At 46.5% G+C, this 22,719-nt stretch overlaps 1 protein-coding gene across 6 annotated transcripts in view; it reads right to left on the bottom strand.

Moving 5' to 3' along the window:
- The window catches only part of GRAMD1A (GRAM domain containing 1A), a 162,347-nt gene that overhangs the window by 39,337 nt on the left and 100,291 nt on the right, over positions 1 to 22,719 (bottom strand). For 4 of the 6 annotated variants that reach the window (XM_040421902.1, XM_040421924.1, XM_040421918.1 and 1 more), the window contains 6 exons: positions 17,987 to 18,248; positions 17,310 to 17,330; positions 12,717 to 12,801; positions 12,518 to 12,621; positions 6,452 to 6,547; positions 4,380 to 4,460 (listed from right to left, as the gene is read on the bottom strand). In XM_040421902.1, the coding sequence (XP_040277836.1) occupies positions 4,380 to 4,460; positions 6,452 to 6,547; positions 12,518 to 12,621; positions 12,717 to 12,801; positions 17,310 to 17,330; positions 17,987 to 18,248 (649 nt within the window). The remainder of the gene's footprint in view (positions 1 to 4,379; positions 4,461 to 6,451; positions 6,548 to 12,517; positions 12,622 to 12,716; positions 12,802 to 17,309; positions 17,331 to 17,986; positions 18,249 to 22,719) is intronic. The other 2 variants (XM_040421906.1, XM_040421912.1) reach the window with 2 other exon arrangements.

The following is a 22,719-nucleotide window of genomic DNA, read 5'->3' as shown; positions in this document are numbered from 1 at the left end:
CAGCAAATGGAGAGAACTCATACATTAGGTGAGGCGTCGCTTATCTTGTCCTTGTAGGTTTCCCTCTAATCAGAGGAAAGTGACAGGGATTGATGAATGTAGGGGATGGGTACTTAAAGGACCATGAACCTGAACGTCACGGACATGAAGCGAGTTATGATCTGTGCGATTATCTTATCAGAAGCGGTCAGAGTCTCAGGTATCACAATCATTCCTAGAAGTCATATAAATCTTGGTGTGATGGGTTATAAGTCATACGCAGGTTATAAGTCATGACCAGCGTACGTCTTCTAAAATGTAGACATAACTGTAATCCTTCATAATATACAATACGTAAAGGAGCTTAAAGGGGGTGTCAACCCAAATGTATTTTTACAAAAATCTGATTAATCTGGCAATAAGAGATGCAGAGCTGCTTATTTTTGCCACTGCCAGACTTCTTCAGCCCTTAAGTTCAGTGCTAAACGCACTGTGTGACAAAAAAAAGAATTCGGTTAGATTATGTATCCATGACAACGTGTGTTTTTTTTTACCAGTCAATGAGAAAGGTCATAAAAGTAAGTTACATGGAGGTCCGAAGTCTGTGACCTTAATGATGTGAGGACAAGGGCCCGTAAAATGCAGTTTTAAGACTAAGAGTGGGAGGAGCACCCCCTTCCCATTTTCAGGAGCACCACCCCCTTCCCATTTTCAGGAGCACCTCCCCCTTCCCATTTTCAGGAGCACCTCCCCCTTCCCATTTTTCAGGAGCACCACCCCCTTCCATTTTTCAGGAGCACCACCCCCTTCCATTTTTCAGGAGCACCACCCCCTTCCATTTTTCAGGAGCACCACCCCCTTCCATTTTCTATAGAGGTGAACGAGAACTTTAGAAACGGTCGACTGGTCAGAACTCCCCAAATTTTACTTTTATGACCTCTCTTGTTGAAAATGGGTCTTGTAGGTGAACAAGTCCTTTACGGCTGAAGAGCTTTAGTAATCAAATTTTTTGTGTGTTCATACATTTAGATGGAAATGTCCTTTAAATATGTGCACCTCTTCAGTTCCTGCTCCAATCTGGATCGGCAGTGTACATTCAGCAGAAAAGAGAAAGAGTAGCTTTGCCACAGTCACCGATCCCCCATTTTCGTCTGCATTATTAATCAGATTTTTCTACAAAGGCCTTTTTAAATTTGTCACTTTTATATACCGTAATTACAGCTTATTCAATGTATAACCAACAGGAGAAGTTTAGCATTTGAGTCTAAATTTGTCACCACTTTCAAGATCTCGGCTTGTCGTCAGTGTATGAAAACTGTGGGATCTGAACAACCCAGGAGACGCCTGCGCCCAGCGACTCCTGTGTAACCAGAGACAATGGCTCTAATGCAATTAGCTCCTTAACACCTTAGGGCTGTATTAGACCTGCGGATCAGCATTTCGATAGTTGGGAAGGAATCGTTCCTTCCCAGCAATCGCCTGCTCATCAGTGGAGGAGACACATTTACATGCAGCGATCTCCTCCTCAGTATATGGAGCTGTGATCGCTGATGCCATCGCTCATCCCCATACAGAATCCTTGTTTACCGGTGGCAGAGCTTGATTAGAAGGCCCGATCTGCTGCCGGCAAATGAGGAGTTTTTTTAGCATGCATAAAAAAAATGCGATTGCCCAATGAACGAGCGTCTGCTCATTGATCGGGTAATTTGCGGGAGTATTACACTGGCAGATCATCAATAACGAGTTTTCCTATGAACACTTATTAGCTATACATTGGCAGGACTAATACAGCCCTATGTGACCAGCCCGATTTGGGCTTTAATGACCAGGAGATTTTTATTTTTTATTTTTTTTTCATTGTTGCCTTCCAGGAGCTATTTTATTTTTCCGCCATACGAGGGCTTGTTTTTTGCGGGACAAGATGTAGTTTTAAATCGTGCCATTTTGGGGTACACGTAACTTACTGAATAACTTCTATTAACTCTTTCTTGGAGGGATGTGGGAAAAAACAGCAATACTGCCACTGAGTTTTTATGTTCTAAATTTGGTGGCGTTCATTTTTCGGCATCAATAACACAATAAAGAAAAAATATATATATTTTTTTTTAATTGCCGCATCCCAAAACCAATAACTTTTTTATTTTTCTTTCTAAGGAGCCGTGTGAGGGCTTGATTTTTGCAGTTTTCATTTGTTTTAATTTTGGGCTACATAAGACTTTTTGATCGCTTTTTATTACTTTTTTTTAGTGGTGACTAAGCAAAAAAGCAGCAATTCTGGCACTTTTTAGTTTGTTTTCTTATGGTAAAAAATAACATGATAACTGCATAGTGCAGGTCGTTACGGACGTGGTGATACCAATATATATGATTTTATTTTTGTAATTTTTCCATTGAAAAGCTTTCTTCAGTGTAAAAAGGGTGTATTTTTTTTTTACCTAGAATTCTTTTTTTATTTCTACCTTTTTTTTTAACCATTTTTAACCATTTAATTGTCCCACAAGGAGACTATAATAGTAATAGTAATCTTTTCATCACTTCTAATATACTTTGCACTATTGCTGTAGTGCAAAATATTTTATTGTCAGTGCTATACTGACATTCACCAGCAGGTTGCGCCAGAGAGGCACAGCCTGCTGGGAAACTCGAGGCAGGCCTTCACTAGGTCCCGGCCTGCCTGCACTGACATTGGCACCCCTTGAGCTTATTTGCGGGGTGTCAATAAGAGACAGAGGGAGTCCGCTCCCTGCGGCGGGCACTATGGCACGCGGCATGTAAAGGATTAAACAGCCCGGATCGGTGCCCCCGCCGGTCAGAGTAGTGCGGCTGTTATGTTACAGCTGTCCCCCCGCACGGGAGAACCAGCCTAAGTCCTCTTAGTGACCGCTGTAAGAAGGCGTACTGCGTTCCGCGCGGGTGAGATGCGTGAAGTGAACGCATAGCACCCGCACTGAATCCGGACCCATTCATTTCAATAGGTCTGTGCACATGAGCGTTGTTTTTCACCCATCACTTCTGTGTGAGAATCGCAGCACGTTCTATATTCTGGGTTTTTCACGCAGCCCCGGCCCCATAGAAGTGAATGGGGCCTAAGGGGTTAATGCTGATATATTGTCACTAAGCAGAGATCACACGGACGGGGATTATCCACATAAACGGTGGGCGCACAATAGCTCACTCAATATTTCCATTCACTGATAGCAAGCAAACTAGATACAATTGTAGAAGAACTTGGATAGGAAAAGCTTCCAAGTTTCCAACTGTCAACAGCAAGCAGAGTTCTTGAAATACAACATATATTAGAAAGTTGTATAAAATTGCTCTCACTGTTTATTTTTTTTCAATGCCTCTGCTATGGGGCCCATGAAAAAAGAGGGGGCTCAGTTCAGACTTCGTACCCCCCTTCACGTTCCACCTTGCAGGCAGCTCCTCTTGCCCCTCTAGCTGCAGTCTGATTTTGGGGTGACCTTCCGGTAGGTTGGTGGGTTACACCTAGCCATGGTCTTCTAAGACTCAAGTTGCCCATAGTAGACTGTGGTGGTTGTCAGACACCCTTGGGCAAGGTGGACATCGGCATCAGGCAAACCTGGAAAGGGTTCCTTGGGGAGGGGGGGTGATAGTCCCAGTACCCATGCTCTGCGCTGGGTTAGACAGTGGGGTACAGGGTGTGCCCTCTGCCAGTTTCACCAGTTCTCTCCCCCTCCTCGCCACAGGAGTGAATCATTTCTATGATGGCTTGTGGGATGGGCGATGTGCGACGGGTCTCATTCTATGGGAAAGGTAAACACCAGTGCGGCAGGTAGGGAAGTGCCGCCATCTGGGATTCGGGAAACTCAGCACCTCGGCGCCAAGTCACCACGCTCCACGAAATTCAGACAATGACTGAACAAGTGACCGGTTATAGATCATACACAATCACCTAACAAGCACAGCAACCCAGTTACATTGTACGTCTACAGATGTAGCAGAGCTGAATTTGTTAGCGAGATGTCTGGGCACCAAGAAACTTCACCAGCAAGGGTAACGCTGTAGGTCGACCTGTAACACTAGGGATAACAGCTTGCTCCTCAGTTGTGCCAAGTGATAAACTCATCTCTGCTATGTCGGCAGACACTATTATACTGTATCGATACATCATGCATATACGTCAAACGGAGTGGGTGAAAGGTTTTGGAATATACTTGTGGTTGCAATCATAATTAGGGCCCCTGTGCCTGGGGGGGCATAGCCTTCTAGGTGAACAACAATGTAACGAATCTAACTATACATAGGGGCCCTAATGCTGGGGGTCCCTTAGATCCCCCAGTGCTTAATAAGAAAATAGCAGCACAGAATCTGGAGGTATATACTTTATATACACATGGTATGCCCCGTACCCATCCCCTGTATTTCATCGCTCTTACCTTATCTAAAAGGGCATTCTGCCAGAGACGAAATATCAGCAGGAAAGAGCGGTCCCGGGCTCCGAAGGAAGTGAAGAAGTGCTGCAGGGAAAAGCAAGAAGATAATCAACTGGTGAATATAACTTCTCCACAATAGCCAGATGTAGCAGAGCCCAGTTTGTCATTTGGTAATATGTGCCATCAAGATTTTCCATAGGATTGCGGGTAAACCATCTGCATTAGCTTTAAGTGACAAACTCAGCTCTGCTACATTGGCACAATTACAGCGCTGTGTCTCTCTCGAGGCAGGCTGGACGAGAGGAGAACTTACAGAAAACAGAATGAAACCTCCACCATGGGTGGAAGGCAGCGGAGAGAGGAGAAGTGAGCTCCGGAGGAGCAGCGTCTGGCAGGTGACTGCTCAGGAAGAAATCGGAGACTTAATAGTCCTCATAAAGTGCGGGTATCATTACAGCGGGGCTAAAGTTCAAGTAACTGAGTGATAAGCAAAATCAATGGTGTCACTGCGCTGATAATCACCAGCGATGTATGTGCAGGTTGGCGGTCAACAGCTCTGACCTGGAGCAGGAATGGCTGTGGATGCACTGACTGTATCTGTTCATTCTTAAAGGGGATATCCATTTTAGACAACACTTTTAATTAAGTAACTCAAATTCCTTACAGTCAAGAAGTAGCAAATCAGTCACAAAGGTCTGCAAGTAATCTAAAGCTTATACATACATTACTTATCCTGTACTGATCCTGAGTTACATCCTGTATTATACTCCAGAGCTGCACTCACTATTCTGCTGGTGCAGTCACTGTGTACATACATTACATTACTTATCCTGTACTGATCCTGAGTTACATCCTGTATTATACTCCAGAGCTGCACTCACTATTCTGCTGGTGCAGTCACTGTGTACATACGTTACATTACTTATCCTGTACTGATCCTCAGTTACATCCTGTATTATACTCCAGAGCTGCACTCACTATTCTGCTGGTGGAGTCACTGTGTACATACATTACTTATCCTGTACTGATCCTGAGTTATAGCCTGTATTATACTCCAGAGCTGCACTCACTATTCTGCTGGTGCAGTCACTGTGTACATACGTTACATTACTTATCCTGTACTGATCCTCAGTTACATCCTGTATTATACTCCAGAGCTGCACTCACTACTCTGCTGGTGCAGTCACTGTGTACATACATTACATTACTTATCCTGTACTGATCCTGAGTTACATCCTGTATTATACTCCAGAGCTGCACTCACTATTCTGCTGGTGGAGTCACTGTGTACATACATTACATTACTTATCCTGTACTGATCCTGAGTTACATCCTGTATTATACTCCAGAGCTGCACTCACTATTCTGCTGGTGCAGTCACTGTGTACATACATTACATTACTTATCCTGTACTGATCCTGAGTTACATCGTGTATTATACTCCAGAGCTGCACTCACTATTCTGCTGGTGCAGTCACTGTGTACATACATTACATTACTTATCCTGTACTGATCCTCAGTTACATCCTGTATTATACTCCAGAGCTGCACTCACTATTCTGCTGGTGGAGTCACTGTGTACATACATTACTTATCCTGTACTGATCCTGAGTTACATCCTATACTCCAGAGCTGCACTCACTATTCTGCTGGTGCAGTCACTGTGTACATACATTACATTACTTATCCTGTACTGATCCTGAGTCATATCCTGTATTATACTCCAGAGCTGCACTCACTATTCTGCTGGTGCAGTCACTGTGTATATACATTACTTATCCTGTACTGAACCCGAGTTACATCCTGTATTATACTCCAGAGCTGCACTCACTATTCTGCTGGAAACACTAAGCAAGCCTGTTGTTAGTCAAAGCCCAGAAGACTACAGAGCTCCTGTAATGCAGGCAGAGGCCATATCTGGTGTAACGAGGACACCGCCCTGAATGCAGATGATCAGAATGAGCTCTGTGCAGACACTGAACAAGCAGGGAATGTTCATTCTATGGGTTTAGTTGTGTCTGCATTACAACCATTGGCCTGCGGATTCTCCACTCTCTGGACGCCACGTTTCTCACCTTCTCGTTTTCGGTGCACACTTGAATGGCGTTGGGAATCACTTTTGCCGTCTTCTCCTTCTTAATGCACCGGATGTCCTTCAGCTGGATGGTGATCTGCTCAATGAAAAAAGAAAGGAGTCATGAACCTTCTGCAAGCGGCATCCAAATAGTTAACATATACACACTCGACCCCCTGTCTTTTTGCCTTAGAACAATATATGGAGGTGATAAATGTGAGGCTTTGGATATCCGCCACCTGAGCCAGAGCTGCTCTGATGGAGCAGGCTTTATATATGTGACGTGAACCAGACACCAGCGAATCCATTCTAAATTAATCAGATTTGTTACGAATTTCAAAACAAATTCAACGTCCGAATGAATCTGAAATTTTTGCGATTCGCTTTGGATGAATCACATAAAAATGGTGCCCACTAATGTTGAGAAAATCGAAGTTAACGAAGTGGAATTGTCACGCTTCGGTGTAGGAGGGAAACGCTACACCGAGCATAGAAGGGAAGGGGGGGGGGGGACAGGGAATCAGGCCTGAGAACTAAAGGAGGAATATGTACACCTCCTAATAAAAACCCTAACCAAAATCCGGACTAACTACTAGTATGAACAGACCCCAAAGGTAGGTGAGTTCATACGCAGGAATTCCTATAGTCCTATCAAGCCTCATAGGACCCTGGTACTAGTGGCAGGGAAGAGACTTCCTGTTCCTCCAAAAGGAAGGACGAACAGGAGTCTATTTCAGGCCTAATAAAAACAAAAGGGAAATGCAACACAGAAAACCCGAACAAAATACAAAAGGGAAAGGAAAGACTTAACTTCAAAGGAACAATGGAAGCACCAGGAACTCAGCCGAGATCCAACCACAATCTATCCAAAGGTCCAAACAGAAGCTATAAACCGCACAGCATTGTGGGAAAAGCAACTATAAATAGAGAAGGCTAGATGACCCTAATAGCCACACCTGGGGAAAAAAGGTGCGGCAAGCACCAGAAACAACACAGACGTCATTTGATCCAAACGGAAAACATGTCAGATCAAACCACGTGTTGCTAGTCTCGCCGATCTCCTGCCACCTGTCGCGGGAATGTCCGTGACAGGAATTCAATCGGAATTTCATGAGAAATTCGAATTGACACGAATCCGAATTTCCTAGCACTTTGTAGTAACGAATCAATTTTCCCTGAAATGGTGGTAAAAAATATATAAAAAAAATACATACTCACCTCATCCATTCGCTCATCACTAGTGCTCAGTTTTGTTTTTAGTAAAAAAGTTTCTACAGTTCATAGACTTATTGCCAGCACCCCAGAAGCAATATGGCAATAACGCCATTATTATACCGGTGTTATTAAACGCATTGTTTTATTACTGCAAGACACTGTTCAGTCTTAAAGAAAATGCACTTTACTGCAAAAACTGCATTATTACCATTGCAAATTGTCAGTAGCAGTGTGCAGTGTGTTTGTAGAAAGGGAAGGACATTAAATTGCACCTCTGTTTTTAAATGGAAAACAGAAGAGTGGCAAATGAAATACCCATTCCTTACCATCCGTGAGTCAGAATGTGGATAGTAGTGCAAACAGCAGTAGCAATACCAGCCATCCGGTCATTAGTATTAGTAGTAGGCCACAGTTCTCCCTGGCCTTTGATAGGCAGTAGATTATTATTAAGAACAAAGAGGACGAGATTGTGGACTGGATGGGTCACTCCTCGTCTCAGTCGTAGCAGGATGATGTGGAGGTCACCTCCGAGTCTGAAACCGTGCCGTAGAGCCAGGGGTCACAGTGATCCTCCTGTTCCCCCTTACAACCCCAGAGAAGGCTTTTAGTTGCATCCTCTCTGCTTTCACTGCCCCCTCCTAGTGGGGCACCTTCTTTTTTTTCCTAAGAAGTTGCAACACTCACTATGGAAGATACTCAAGAAAGTCTACATGTTGATGACTTGTTTGAAAACAGTCAACATTTGGATATCAGTGAGGATTATGTTCAGGCGGAGGTGGAGGACTTCACGCATAGCTATGTGTACACACCCAGCAATTTGATGGTGCGCCAGCTTAACTCCCACCTGGCCAAGTTTCTAGTGGTGCAGTTGCTGCCGTATCACTTAGTGGAATCTGCTGCCTTTGGGGAACTGATGGTGTCTGCTCAGCCTCACTGGAAGATGCCTAGCTGGCATTATTTCTCTATAAAAGCCATCCCTGCCTTGTACTGTCATGTCCAGATGTGGGACCGTAGAGGAGAAGAAGGAGCGCTTCTGATGCCAGCGGAGGAGGACACAGGTAAGTATAGAAATTTATTTTTTTGTTACAGTTACGTGTTTCAAGGCCGAAATGGCCCCTTCCTCAGATTACAATAAGGATAAATATAGTTGTGCAATGCTTTTTGAAAAAGTACACTGGCTTACAGTTAATGCTGGCAATGTCCAGAAGACTTTCCTCACAATTCAAGGCAATGGCAAGGAACGCCCTCCTGGACTTACAGCGACACAACAGTCTGCTGTTGCATCGCTTGATGTGCGACGTTCCACATTTCTGGAATTCAATTTTGCACCTGCTAGAGTGTCTGTACAAGCAGCATAAAACTGCAAATGATTTCATCATGCACCAGACCACCTCAGCAGGAACATGCGTTGTTTCAAAGTCAGGCAGTAGCAGCTTATTAGAGATGCCTGTTGGTTGCTGAAGCCCTTCAAGAAGGCCACCAGATTTGATAGTAGGAACAACTGATATTTATCGTACAAGAGACCCTCACACTGATGCAACAAGGGATGGTGGAAGAAGAACAGATTACGCATCATTTTGGCCACCCTGAAACTGTTGGAGACCCACAAGGTGAAGGACCCATGGAGGAAGAAGTGGAGGATGAGGAGCTACCACTGGAGGAGGAGTTGCTTGTTCAGGAGGAGGGGGCTGATGATGATGATGACGACACTGGCCATAGAATGGGGCTGATAATGACGATGACACTGGCCATGATGACTAATTATCTCAATGTGGGGGGTGACTAGAAAGAACTGGATCCTTGGGTGCGATGGTGAAAATGGCAAGCTATATGCTTGCTTGCTTACATACTGACAGGCGAATCATTGACATCAAGCAGGCTGATGATTACTGGATAGCCAAGCTTTTAGGCTGGGCTCACAATTGAGCGTTTTACAGCGCGTTCAAACGCGCTGTAAAACGCTCAACACATGAAAACCAATGCTTCCCTATGGCCCTGGTTCTCACTTGAGCGTTTTACAGCGCGTTTGAACGCGCTGAAAAACGCCCTACGCTCAAACAAGTTCTTGACGTTTTGACGTGCGTTTGTGGCCATAGGACACTGCAGTCAATCACACAAACGCGCGTCAAACGCGCGTTTGCTATTGCAAGAAACGCGCATAAAAACGCGCGACAAAAACGTGCATTAAACGCGCATATAAAATGCGCTCAAGTGTGAACCCAGCCTTAGACCTTCACTTTCAAAGCAAAATTGGGGAATGTTTTCCTGTTGCCAAAAGGAAGGCTAAATTACTTTATCACAAGCATACAGTGTGCACACAGCTTGCCGCAGCTTTTGGTGAGCAGGCGCCTGCCACCTGCACGTCTGACCAGGAGGCCCCACTTTGCACCCTGCCGATTCACCCACCGCCTACTCCGCTACTACAAGCAGCAGAAGCGAGTTCAGTTTGATCAACATGGTGAAGCAGTTTTTTCATGTGCTGCCCCAGGATGATGTTAATCAGCAAATCAAGTCCTACCTGGACTATGAACTTTCTAGGATGCATACCCTGTTCCCCGACTCTATGGTCTTCTGGACGGGCAGATTGGAACAGTGGTTCCAACTGGTCCAATATGATCTCTCTTTTGCCCAGCCTCCAGTATCATCTTAGAAAAGGTTTTCAGTGCAGAAGGTGGCCTTACCACACCCAAATGGACATACTTTTCCTGTCAGTGTCCAAAACATAACTTTTGTTAAAATGAACAAGGACATTCACACACCTCCAGCTGAGGCCAATGAATAAATCTACTATTGCTGATGGTGCCCCATCATGCCACCGTCTGCCTGCCTACCATCATGTTTCATACTAGATGGCTGCTGCCACATGGTATCATTACCCTATCCTTTCCACACCCACACTGCATTGCTGCTGCTCCCAATTAAGGCTTGTTCAGAACAAGCCACTTTTGCTTCTGATAATATTTGTGCGTGTGTATATATACAAGCAGTCATTCTTACCCCGTTAAAGCATAATTTTGGGACATTGGTGCAGAACAAGCCGCTATTTTTTCTAACATTAACATGTGTGTGTGTGAATAAATATGAGCAGAGATCTGCCCCCATTAGGGCATAATTTTTGGATGCTTGGTCCCAACAAGCCACTGTTTTTTTATTCCATAACACCATCTGCCCCCAATAAGGAACAATTTTGGAAAGTCTATAATGTGAAAAAGTAGAACGCATGCACATGGTTTGTTAACGCCGTCCACCATGCATTTACCCATGGCTGTATTTAGAGTTTATGCTGCCTTAGACCGACATAGTGCTCACACCCCCTTTTAGCTTGGCTATAGCCACCCACCGAATTAAAGGGTATACACAAGCCACATAAAATGATTTTGACCATGTGTTATACAAAACGGTGTTTAAAACACACTTGGTTTTATCGGGATTGGGTTGTGATGTGGTTATTGACCATGCAGTTTATGGCCTGCTGTGTGATAGGCAGAGACATCTTCTCTACCAGTTGATAATGTACCTATAGGACACATACTGGCTTCACCTTTCTCCTCCTCTGACTGCTCTGATGTCTCCTTATCACTTTTGCTTGTTCTAGCTATAAGGCAGGGGACTTAACCCTTACACTGCCTTCCTGAAGAGATTACCGTTACATTAGCTGTAGGTGAGCAGTGTGAGGGTTAATTCTCCTTATAGCTATAATTAACAATAGTTAGTGATAAGGAGACATGAGAAGCAGCACTTAGGAGAAAGAATCAACCTAAATCATTAGTTTTCTGTGAAGTGCTCTCCCCTTCCTTCCTGATGCCCTAGGCAGGTGCCCTTATGTGCCTGGTTGTAAATATGGCCCTGCGTTTACCCATAGCATATTTGCTACTGCTGTCATTGCGTTAAAGAGCTTAAAGGGGTTGTCCGGACATACCCATAATTTCACCCAGGAAGCCCCCCTGATGTTAGCATTGGAGCATTTCATGCTCCGATGCTCTCCTTTGGCCTGTGCAGGATTGCGCACGGCAAGGGCTCTTTTTGTTACAATAACACACTGCCAGGCAGAGGCTTGCGCCCGGCAGTGTGTTTGGTGACGTCACCGGCTCTGATGGGCGGTCTTTAGCGCTGCCCTAGCCGTTTTGCAGGGCTCACTGCTGGGGGCGGAAGCCTTCACCTGGCAGCCCTAGGGAGAGACGGGTACGTCACTGGAACTCCAGAAAATGCCTTTGCCCTGCGCGATTTAGAGCAGGGCAAAGGAGAGCATCGGAGCATAAACTGCTCCGATGCCCAAGTCAGGGGGTCTGCCTGGGTGAAAATGGCGATATGTCCGGGTTCAGCTCCGAACCCGGACAACCCCTTTAAAGGGGAGTGGGGGGGGGGAGCGAAAGTTTTTAAAAAAATAAGTCCTAGGAGACCTCAGTGTCATGTATCAATGTTCAGGCCAGTTAAAGCATACTTGATTCATGTAGAATCAATTTGGACCCAAATTAAATTTTTTTTTTTAAATGAATTGGACACAAAAGAATCTCAAAGTTCCCAAACCCATTACGGATCAGCCAGCATGCAGTACTTTACTTTCACCACTAGGGGAGCTGTTAAACTGAAGCAAATGAAGCAGTCTAATAATCTGCTGCAAGTCTCTCCCTATGGATTCTTGGGACACCACTTCTAGGAAGCGAAAGCGTGCACTTGAGTCGCTGACGACATCTAGAGGCTTCCGCATGTATAAATGATACCCTTGTATCTGTGTATAATCCAGGCACGGGGCTCAGGGTTACTGACTGGCACACAGCTTGGCATTTACTATGCAAAACCTTTACTATGGAGCTAAACACAAAGGAGTCAAACTCTCATCGGCATCACTTACGGTGGTTTCCCAGCGGAATATGTTGCTATGGAAACAGATCCAGTTCTCCGATAGGTAGAGTCTTCCCTGAAGGAGGATGTCTCTCTGCAGAGCGCAGGAGTAATCTGATGGGGCAGAGAGAAGAGGGGGCGACAGTCAGGGATTTAGGGGGCGATAGGTATCAGAAGACCCGCCTAGTGAACATGAACGCCTCACTCACCCACAATCAGTCGCTCCGAATCGGGCAATTTCTTGAAGATCTTGCGGAAATCTTCATTGCGCTGCTTGTAATTGGGGCTCAGCATCTGGAAGAAACACCCCGGGTTGAGAGACGGCAGAAATCGCAACCCCCAAAAAAAGCAGCAAAACCCCTCAGCCCCCATTGGATGTGGGAAGAGAAGAAGGACGGTCACCCAGCTTTCCCAGGTTCTGACTAGTCATGCTGCCTATTTACGCAGTGAGATGTAACCGTCTCTCACATTTAGGCCTCATGCACGCGGCCGCCGTTTTGGTCCGCATCCGAGCCGCCGTTTTGGCAGCTTGGATGCGGACCCATTCACTTCAATGGGGGGCCGCAAAAGATGCAGACAGCACTCCGTGTGCTGTCCGCATCCGTAGCTCCGTTCCATGGCCCCCACAAAAAACTGTCCTATTCTGGTCCGTTTTGCGGACAAGAATAGGCAGTTATATTAAAGGCTGTCCGTGTTTTGCGGACAACGATCGTGTGCGTGTAGCCTTACTGTGGATCCTGGGAAAGCTGGGTGGCATTCATCACTGCCAGTCCTGGAGACGTACATTAAACATAGTTAAAACACACAGTGGAAACAGTCAGGATTACCGTCCCTCTCTTGACTGCCATCATTAGGAGGCGCAGGCACACGACCATAGTTCAGCTCCAATGTGGCAGCTCTAGAGGATCATGAGAACATACCGCGCCTCCGATTTCACACCGAGGTAAATGTGCAACTTCCATCGGAGGTCTTATTATGGAGGTTACAAGTGCTGCAGCGTGATTACTGCTCTGAGGCACGAAGCGCCTCGTACTGATTTGTCCTAACAACATCAGCCTGCAGGGGGCAGCACTACTATGACATGCTGGGTATGTTGGCCCAAGATGGGGGAGGGCAGTGCAGCTTTGTGTACCGCAGGGGCCCCATATGTCACTTCTACACAGTCTATGTGCGCTCTCATATGTTTATATGTATCTATTTCTATGTACATGTTATATATATATATATACACACACACAGTACACACCTTCTCATTCAAAGAGTTTTCTTTATTTTCATGACTATGAAGGCATCAAAACTATTAATTAACACATGTGGAATTATATACATAACAAACAAGTATGAAACAACTGAAAATATGTCATATTCTAGGTTATTCAAAGTAGCCACCTTTTGCTTTGATTACTGCTTTGCACACTCTTGGCATTCTCTTGATGAGCTTCAAGAGGTAGTCCCCTGAAATGGTCTTCCAACAGTCTTGAAGGAGTTCCCAGAGATGCTTAGCACTTGTTGGCCCTTTTGCCTTCACTCTGCGGTCCAGCTCACCCCAAACCATCTCGATTGGGTTCAGGTCCGGTGACTGTGGAGGCCAGGTCATCTGGCGCAGCACCCCATCACTCTCCTTCATGGGCAAATAGCCCTACTTTCAAAGTTTTCCCAATTTTTCGGCTGACTGACTGACCTTCATTTCTTAAAGTAATGATGGCCACTCGTTTTTCTTTACTTAGCTGCTTTTTTCTTGCCATAATACAAATTCTAACAGTATATTCAGTAGGACTATCAGCTGTGTATCCACCTGACTTCTCCTCAACGCCACTGATGGTCCCAACCCAATTTATAAGGCAAGAAATCCCACTTATTAAACCTGACAGGGCATACCTGTGAAGTGAAAACCATTTCAGGGGACTACCTCTTGAAGCTCATCAAGAGAATGCCAAGAGTGTGCAAAGCAGTAATCAAAGCAAAAGGTGGCTACTTTGAAGAACCTAGAATATGACATATTTTCAGTTGTTTCACACTTGTTTGTTATGTATATAATTCCACATGTGTTAATTCATAGTTTTGATGCCTTCATAGTCATGAAAATAAAGAAAACTCTTTGAATGAGAAGGTGTGTCCAAACTTTTGGTCTGTACTGTATATGTAGAAGTATATTTATATGTACCGGTATCTATCTATGTATATATATACAGGGGCGGACTGGGAACTTAAACTGGCCCTGGAAAAAAAAAAGTGGCCTCAAGATGTAGAAGACAGGGCCAACACCAGTAGGCGGGGGCAGAAATACCATATTGCGGCACAAAATACAGACTCAGCAGAGCCAAATGCCTCCCCAGAAGCTGCTCCTGCTGTGGTGGCCCCGGCCAGTGACCCCTTCTGTCCTCCTACTCCAGATGCTTCAGCTGAATTCAGGAGGGCGCCTGCGCCAACCAGCCAGGTATGTAAGTACTTGACGCTCCCCATTAAAGGGGTTCTCCAGGCTTTTAATATTGATGCGGACGGACCGTCTCTCGTGACTGCAGTCTATGGCAGAGCAGCAGCAGGGCAGGAAGAGAGACGGCACGTGCGCACTGCTCGCGCCTTCCCATCATACAGATGATCGGCGGAGGGTGCCGGGCGTCGGACCCCCACCGACCTGATATTGATTACCTATCCAGAGGATAGGTCATCAATAGTAAAAGCCAAAACAAACACCTTTAAGGGCTCATGCACACGACCGTATGTTTTTTGCGGTCCGCAAAAAACGGATCTGCAAAAAATATGGATGACGTCCGTGTGCATTCCGTATTTTGCGGAACGGAACAGCTGGCCCCTAATAGAACTGTATTATCCTTGTCCGTAATGCGGACAATCATAGGACATTTTCTATTTTTTTGTGGAATGCACACGGAGTAACTTTTTTGCGGACCCATTGAAGTGAAAAGTTCTGCAAAAAACAAAACGGAACGGACACGGAAATAAAATACGTTCGTCTGCATGAGCCCTAACCCCGAGAGCGTCTGATCATTACTTACCTGGCTGCTGGCCGTGAGGAGGGCTCAGGTGGCCCCCTGAGCATCGGCCCCCCGGAATATTCCCTAGGGCCAGTCCGCCCCTGTGTATATATCTCTTCATATACCTAGTAATATGTTTCTATATGTATCTATATGTATCTATGTGTATATGTATCTATATACTGTATCTATATGTATATGTATCTATATACTGTATCTATATGTATCTATATGTATCTATGTACTATATCTATATGTATCTACAGTCCAGACCAAAAGTTTGGACACACCTTCTCATTCAAAGAGTTTTCTTTATTTTCATGACTATGAAGGCATCAAAACTATAAATTAACACATGTAGAATTATATACATAACAAACAAGTGTGAAACAACTGAAAATATGTCATATTCTAGGTTCTTCAAAGTGGACACCTTTTGCTTTGATTACTGCTTTGCACACTCTTGGCATTCTCTTGATGAGCTTCAAGAGGTAATCCCCTGAAATGGTTTTCACTTCACAGGTGTGCCCTGTCAGGCTTAATAAGTGGGATTTCTTGCCTTATAAATGGGGTTGGGACCATCAGTGGCGTTGAGGAGAAGTCAGGTGGATACACAGCTGATAGTCCTACTGATTAGACTGTGAGAATTTGTATTATGGCAAGAAAAAAGAAGCTAAGTAAAGAAAAACGAGTGGCCATCATTACTTTAAGAAATGAAGGTCAGTCAGTCAGCCGAAAAATTGGGAAAACTTTGAAAGTGAGGGCTATTTGACCATGAAGGAGAGTGATGGGGTGCTGCGCCAGATGACCTCGCCTCCACAGTCACCGGACCTGAACCCAATCGAGATGGTTTGGGGTGAGCTGGACCGCAGAGTGAAGGCAAAAGGGCCAACAAGTGCTAAGCATCTCTGGGAACTCCTTCAAGACTGTTGGAAGACCATTTCAGGGGACTACCTCTTGAAGCTCATCAAGAGAATGCCAAGAGTGTGCAAAGCAGTAATCAAAGCAAAAGGTGGCTACTTTGAAGAACCTAGAATATGACATATTTTCAGTTGTTTCACACTTGTTTGTTATGTATATAATTCCACATGTGTTAATTCATAGTTTTGATGCCTTCAGTGTGAATCTACAATTTTCATAGTCATGAAAATAAAGAAAACTCTTTGAATAAGAAGGTGTGTCCAAACTTTTGGTCTGTACTGTACATGTATCTATATGTGTCTATGTATATGTATCTATATGTATTTATGTACTATATCTATATTTTTCTATGTACTATATCTATATGTATCTGTGTGTATCTATATGTATATGTATCTATGTATATGTATCCATGTATATGTATCTATGTTCTATGTATACATATTTACTTCTATGTATCTATATGGGCTCATTCAGACGTCCGTATGCTGTCTGCAAAAATGCGGATCTGTTTTTTGCGGACAGTTCAGCATGTCCACAAAAAAACAGATTGCATTCTGTTTTTTTTGCTGATCCATAGACTTCAATAGGGCCACGTCCTGATTTTCACTGACAAGTACAGGACATGTTTCATTTTTTTGCTGAGCCGTGCAATAGAAGAAAGGGCCCCGTAGAAGTGAATGGGACAGGATCTAATCCGCATTTTTGCGGACAGCATACGGCCGTCTGAATGAGCCCCATGTTTTATGGACGTTTGTGCCTGTGTTACCATTACAGCCCCCCTTTTCTCTTGAGAAAATCCTACGTACACCCGTGACTGAGCATAAACATGGTGGACATCGCCCCCATGGGTGGTGGGACATAGGGTGAAGAATGACGGATACTTACGCTGTAGAAGCTCTGGATCTTCTAGAAGAGAAAAGAGAACATGCAGTCACTAGAGAGCAGCAGACATGTGCTTCATAAAGATGGCGGCAGAGGGGCCCCGAGCCGTAATCCTCACTGTAATACGGTCCACAATGCAGATGGACTGGTCGTATGGTGGCCATATATAATCTGCTGAACCTACGGCTTTTGGCGGGACCGGCCGACTATCTAATGAGTATGGGGGTGTCCTGACTGCCCCCGACGGCAGATGTTCGCGAAAAGAAGGATCGGGCATGTTGGATATGAGAACCAACAGCTGCTCTCCATCTCCTGGTGTATGTGTTTCCATTCATTGCATGCAATATAGTAATTTTGTAACTTGTTGCTGCTGATATAAGCAATTTGTTCCTTTTAGACCTAAACCTGAAGCCTGTCTTAAGAGAACAGAACCGGCAGATAAGATGGGACTGGCAGTCTATTCAATGTCTATGGGGGTCTCCCGACTTCCCCCAAATAGAAGAGAAGGAAAGATGGGGCATATTGAGTTTCTTAGGGGAGATAAGGTGAGGTGTATGAGTGGGGCACGGCAGCTTCTGACTATTCACTGACAGCAAGCAGGAATCGTCAATACGGTACGAGTACATTTTATAAGGATGACCGGACGGCTCTACGGACCCGCGTGGTCGAGCGGTTCTCACCTTGCTGTTCCATATAGACGCCCTCCCGCTGAGCTGCGGCGGGAGCGGTGTACCGGGCTGGGAGTTGGGCAGCTGGGCAATGCCCTGGATGGCGGTGGGCACTGCTCCTGGAGGTGGCGACGTGGGGCTCTGCGCGCTCTGAGTCTTCTCAAACAAGGTCTCCGATACTTTCTCCACCATATTTTCCGGCTCGATACCAGTCAAACGCTTCCGCGTAGCGGGGGAGTTACTGGGCGTGCTGCGTGGGGTGATGCTGCCAGAGCTGAGGGGAAAAGACAAAAAAAGAGTTAGCGTTAACGAGAAATCACGCGGGTCTTCTACTGCAGTCACATCCAAAGCTGCACTCACAGATCTGCCGACTGCAGACAGGAAGGGATGGGGGGCACCAAACAGACAGAAACTCACAAAGCTCAGGTTATACCAGACAACGTCACCTGCGCAACTCAGGTCCTTGTTTGCCCAGACGATTTACAGCTCTGCTCTAAGTGGAGGATGAGAGTATAGATCCTTGTCGAGTGAGGGTTTTGCTTTGATGAAGTAATCACTGGGTAAATAATGCAGGGCGGGGGGAGGGGCGCACAGGGGGTCTTCACAGCACTAAATAGCAACTGTGTCCACACAGGGCGGGCGGTAGTATCTGTACACCGGGGTTTTGTCTCCTGGCCCAGGGGTGTAGAAGTGGGGGTCACTACCAGGTACCTGGGGGGCTCTGCTGCCACATGGGGGGACACAGCGTTCCTCCCAGACGGCGTGTGTCTGCGTCCTCAGGATACAGCTCAATATAGAGAGACCACCGCCATAACCCCCAACAGGACGGCGGGCGACACTACAACTGTCATCTATATATCAGCGTCAGAGGACAGGGAGAAGACTACAACTCCCAGCATGTCCAGGCTGATATCATGTGATAGCAGAGCACATTACCTGGAAGAGGTATAACGGGAGAGGACTACAACTCCCAGCATGTCCAGGCTGATATCATGTGATAGCAGAGCACATTGCCTGGAAGAGGTATAACAGGAGAGGACTACAACTCCCAGCATGTCCAGGCTGATATCATGTGATAGCAGAGCACATTGCCTGGAAAAGGTATAACAGGAGAGGACTACAACTCCCAGCATGTCCAGGCTGATATCATGTGATAGCAGAGCACATTACCTGGAAGAGGTATAACAGGAGAGGACTACAACTCCCAGCATGTCAAGGCTGATATAATGTGATAGCAGAGCACATTACCTGGAAGAGGTATAACGGGAGAGGACTACAACTCCCAGCATGTCCAGCCCGTTATTGAGACATCAGACGACAATTCAGAGAGGGAGTCTAAGAGGAGAGGACTACAACTTCTAAGGTTTCTCAGGTTTACCACTTCTCCTCTGCTGAGCTCCACCCCTGTCTGCACTGATCACATGATGGTGACATCATCACAGGTCCTTACCACTTCTCCTCTCCACTGCTAAGCTCCGCCCCCACTGGCACTGATCACATGACAGTGACATCATCACAGGTCCTTCAGCTCTTGCACTGTAGCAGATTATAGTGCCTGTTTGTGGCGCCCCCCCCAGTCCCCTTAGGGCCTCACACAGTAATTATGCCCCCTTACTACCACCCCCCCCCCCGGCAGCATTTATGCCCATGTACTGTTAATAAAATTTTAAAAAGTAAAAGTCTCACCCAGCCCTGTCCCCCTGATGATTATTATTATTATTATTATTATTATTATTTATTATTAAAGCGCCATTCATTCCATAGCGCTGTACATGATCGGAGCACATCATGCGCTCCCCAGCAATAGGTAGATGCAGGGACACACTGCTGCTGTTTGGCTGTGCAGGAGATGTGCTCTCACATGTTGCGGCACTCTGCCCTCTCTCTCTCTCCCATGTTGCGGCACTCTGCCCTCTCTCTCTCTCCCATGTTGCGGCACTCTGCCCTCTCTCTCTCTCCCATGTTGCGGCACTCTGCCCTCTCTCTCTCTCCCATGTTGCGGCACTCTGCCCTCTCTCTCTCTCCCATGTTGCGGCACTCTGCCCTCTCTCTCTCTCCCATGTTGCGGCACTCTGCCCTCTCTCTCTCTCCCATGTTGCGGCACTCTGCCCTCCCTCTCTCTCCCATGTTGCGGCACTCTGCCCTCTCTCTCTCTCCCATGTTGCGGCACTCTGCCCTCTCTCTCTCTCCCATGTTGCGGCACTCTGCCCTCTCTCTCTCTCCCATGTTGCGGCACTCTGCCCTCCCTCTCTCTCCCATGTTGCGGCACTCTGCCCTCCCTCTCTCTCCCATGTTGCGGCACTCTGCCCTCCCTCTCTCTCCCATGTTGCGGCACTCTGCCCTCCCTCTCTCTCCCATGTTGCGGCACTCTGCCCTCTCTCTCTCTCCCATGTTGCGGCACTCTGCCCTCCCTCTCTCTCCCATGTTGCGGCACTCTGCCCTCTCTCTCTCTCCCATGTTGCGGCACTCTGCCCTCCCTCTCTCTCCCATGTTGCGGCACTCTGCCCTCCCTCTCTCTCCCATGTTGCGGCACTCTGCCCTCCCTCTCTCTCCCATGTTGCGGCACTCTGCCCTCCCTCTCTCTCCCATGTTGCGGCACTCTGCCCTCCCTCTCTCTCCCATGTTGCGGCACTCTGCCCTCCCTCTCTCTCCCATGTTGCGGCACTCTGCCCTCCCTCTCTCTCCCATGTTGCGGCACTCTGCCCTCCCTCTCTCTCCCATGTTGCGGCACTCTGCCCTCCCTCTCTCTCCCATGTTGCGGCACTCTGCCCTCCCTCTCTCTCCCATGTTGCGGCACTCTGCCCTCTCTCTCTCTCCCATGTTGCGGCACTCTGCCCTCCCTCTCTCTCCCATGTTGCGGCACTCTGCCCTCCCTCTCTCTCCCATGTTGCGGCACTCTGCCCTCCCTCTCTCTCCCATGTTGCGGCACTCTGCCCTCCCTCTCTCTCCCATGTTGCGGCACTCTGCCCTCCCTCTCTCTCCCATGTTGCGGCACTCTGCCCTCCCTCTCTCTCCCATGTTGCGGCACTCTGCCCTCCCTCTCTCTCCCATGTTGCAGGGCACTCTGCCCTCTCTCTCTCTCCCATGTTGCGGCACTCTGCCCTCTCTCTCTCCCATGTTGCGGCACTCTGCCCTCTCTCTCTCTCCCATGTTGCGGCACTCTGCCCTCTCTCTCCCATGTTGCGGCACTCTGCCCTCTCTCTCCCATGTTGCGGCACTCTGCCCTCTCTCTCCCATGTTGCGGCACTCTGCCCTCTCTCTCCCATGTTGCGGCACTCTGCCCTCTCTCTCCCATGTTGCGGCACTCTGCCCTCTCTCTCCCAATGTTGGCAATGCAGCCAACATCACACAAAAAACAGGAACACTTCATTCCCTGCGCCCTCAGGACTCCCCAATGGCAGCTCCTTTAAAGGGTAATTCCGCCTAAATGCACCCCCTGGTGTGTCTTCAAAGACTATCGTAGGGGAGGGCAACTGCAGCCGAATCGGTGGGGGCCCGGCTCATACAATCTACTGTATCTATAGAACATCCCATGTTAAGGTGGAGTTCCCCTTTAAGAACTAATCCTGTCATAGTATTGGGTCCCAAGTTCAGACCCAACCAGGTTAAGATCAATATCCCAATCTTGTTACCCGACAACATGGCCGAAGAGGCGGCCATTGGGCCAGCGAGTGCTCGAATCTTGGAGTTACAAGTACTGTAATTTCTTATCATTCCCCTAACCTAGAAACCATGCATGCTGGCGCTAGGCTGAGGAGCTTACAATCTAACCATGCAGAGGTTATTCTAAAGCTCAATATACAGTATATAGTCGGAACGGAGTTGAAGAGCTGACAATCCAGCCTTCAACGTCCCAAGAAGGGTTCTGCAAAATACAGAGTTGTCCAGTTTAGGGTAAATGGAGTATATAGGCTAGAATTCAGCGGAAGAGCTTGCACTCTAGCATGTATAGTAATATATCTCTGCAGCTGAGCAGAAGAGCTTACAATCCAATGCTTGATATCCTGAGATCAGGGTTTTACAGAAGGTATAGGCACTATATATACACTGAGCTGAGAAGCTGACAATCTAGCAATCATGGTGTTATATATGCAGTGAATGGAAAGTACACTAAGCCAAAGAGCTAACAATCCAGGAGAGTTATTCACACTCACTATACAGAGACAAGACGGTATCAATACTGGGCCAAAGAGCTGACAATCCAGGAGAGTTATTCACACTCACTATACATAGAGACAAGACAGTATCAATACTGGGCCAAAGAGCTGACAATCCAGGAGAGTTATTCACACTCACTATACATAGAGACAAGACAGTATCAATACTCGGCCAAAGAGCTGACAATCCAGGAGAGTTATTCACACTCACTATACAGAGACAAGACAGTATCAATACTGGGCCAAAGAGCTGACAATCCAGGAGAGTTATTCACACTCACTATACATAGAGACAAGACAGTATCAATACTCAGCCAAAGAGCTGACAATCCAGGAGAGTTATTCACACTCACTATACATAGAGACAAGACAGTATCAATACTCGGCCAAAGAGCTGACAATCCAGGAGAGTTATTCACACTCACTATACATAGAGACAAGACAGTATCAATACTCGGCCAAAGAGCTGACAATCCAGGAGAGTTATTCACACTCACTATACATAGAGACAAGACAGTATCAATACTGAGCCAAAGAGCTGACAATCCAGGAGAGTTATTCACACTCACTATACATAGAGACAAGATG

The sequence above is a fragment of the Bufo bufo genome, chromosome 1, assembly GCF_905171765.1.
Source record: "Bufo bufo chromosome 1, aBufBuf1.1, whole genome shotgun sequence".
Lineage (NCBI taxonomy): Eukaryota > Metazoa > Chordata > Amphibia > Anura > Bufonidae > Bufo > Bufo bufo.
The sequence above is the reverse complement of the archived record's forward strand: the minus strand, read 5'-3'. Positions and strand labels throughout refer to the sequence as shown.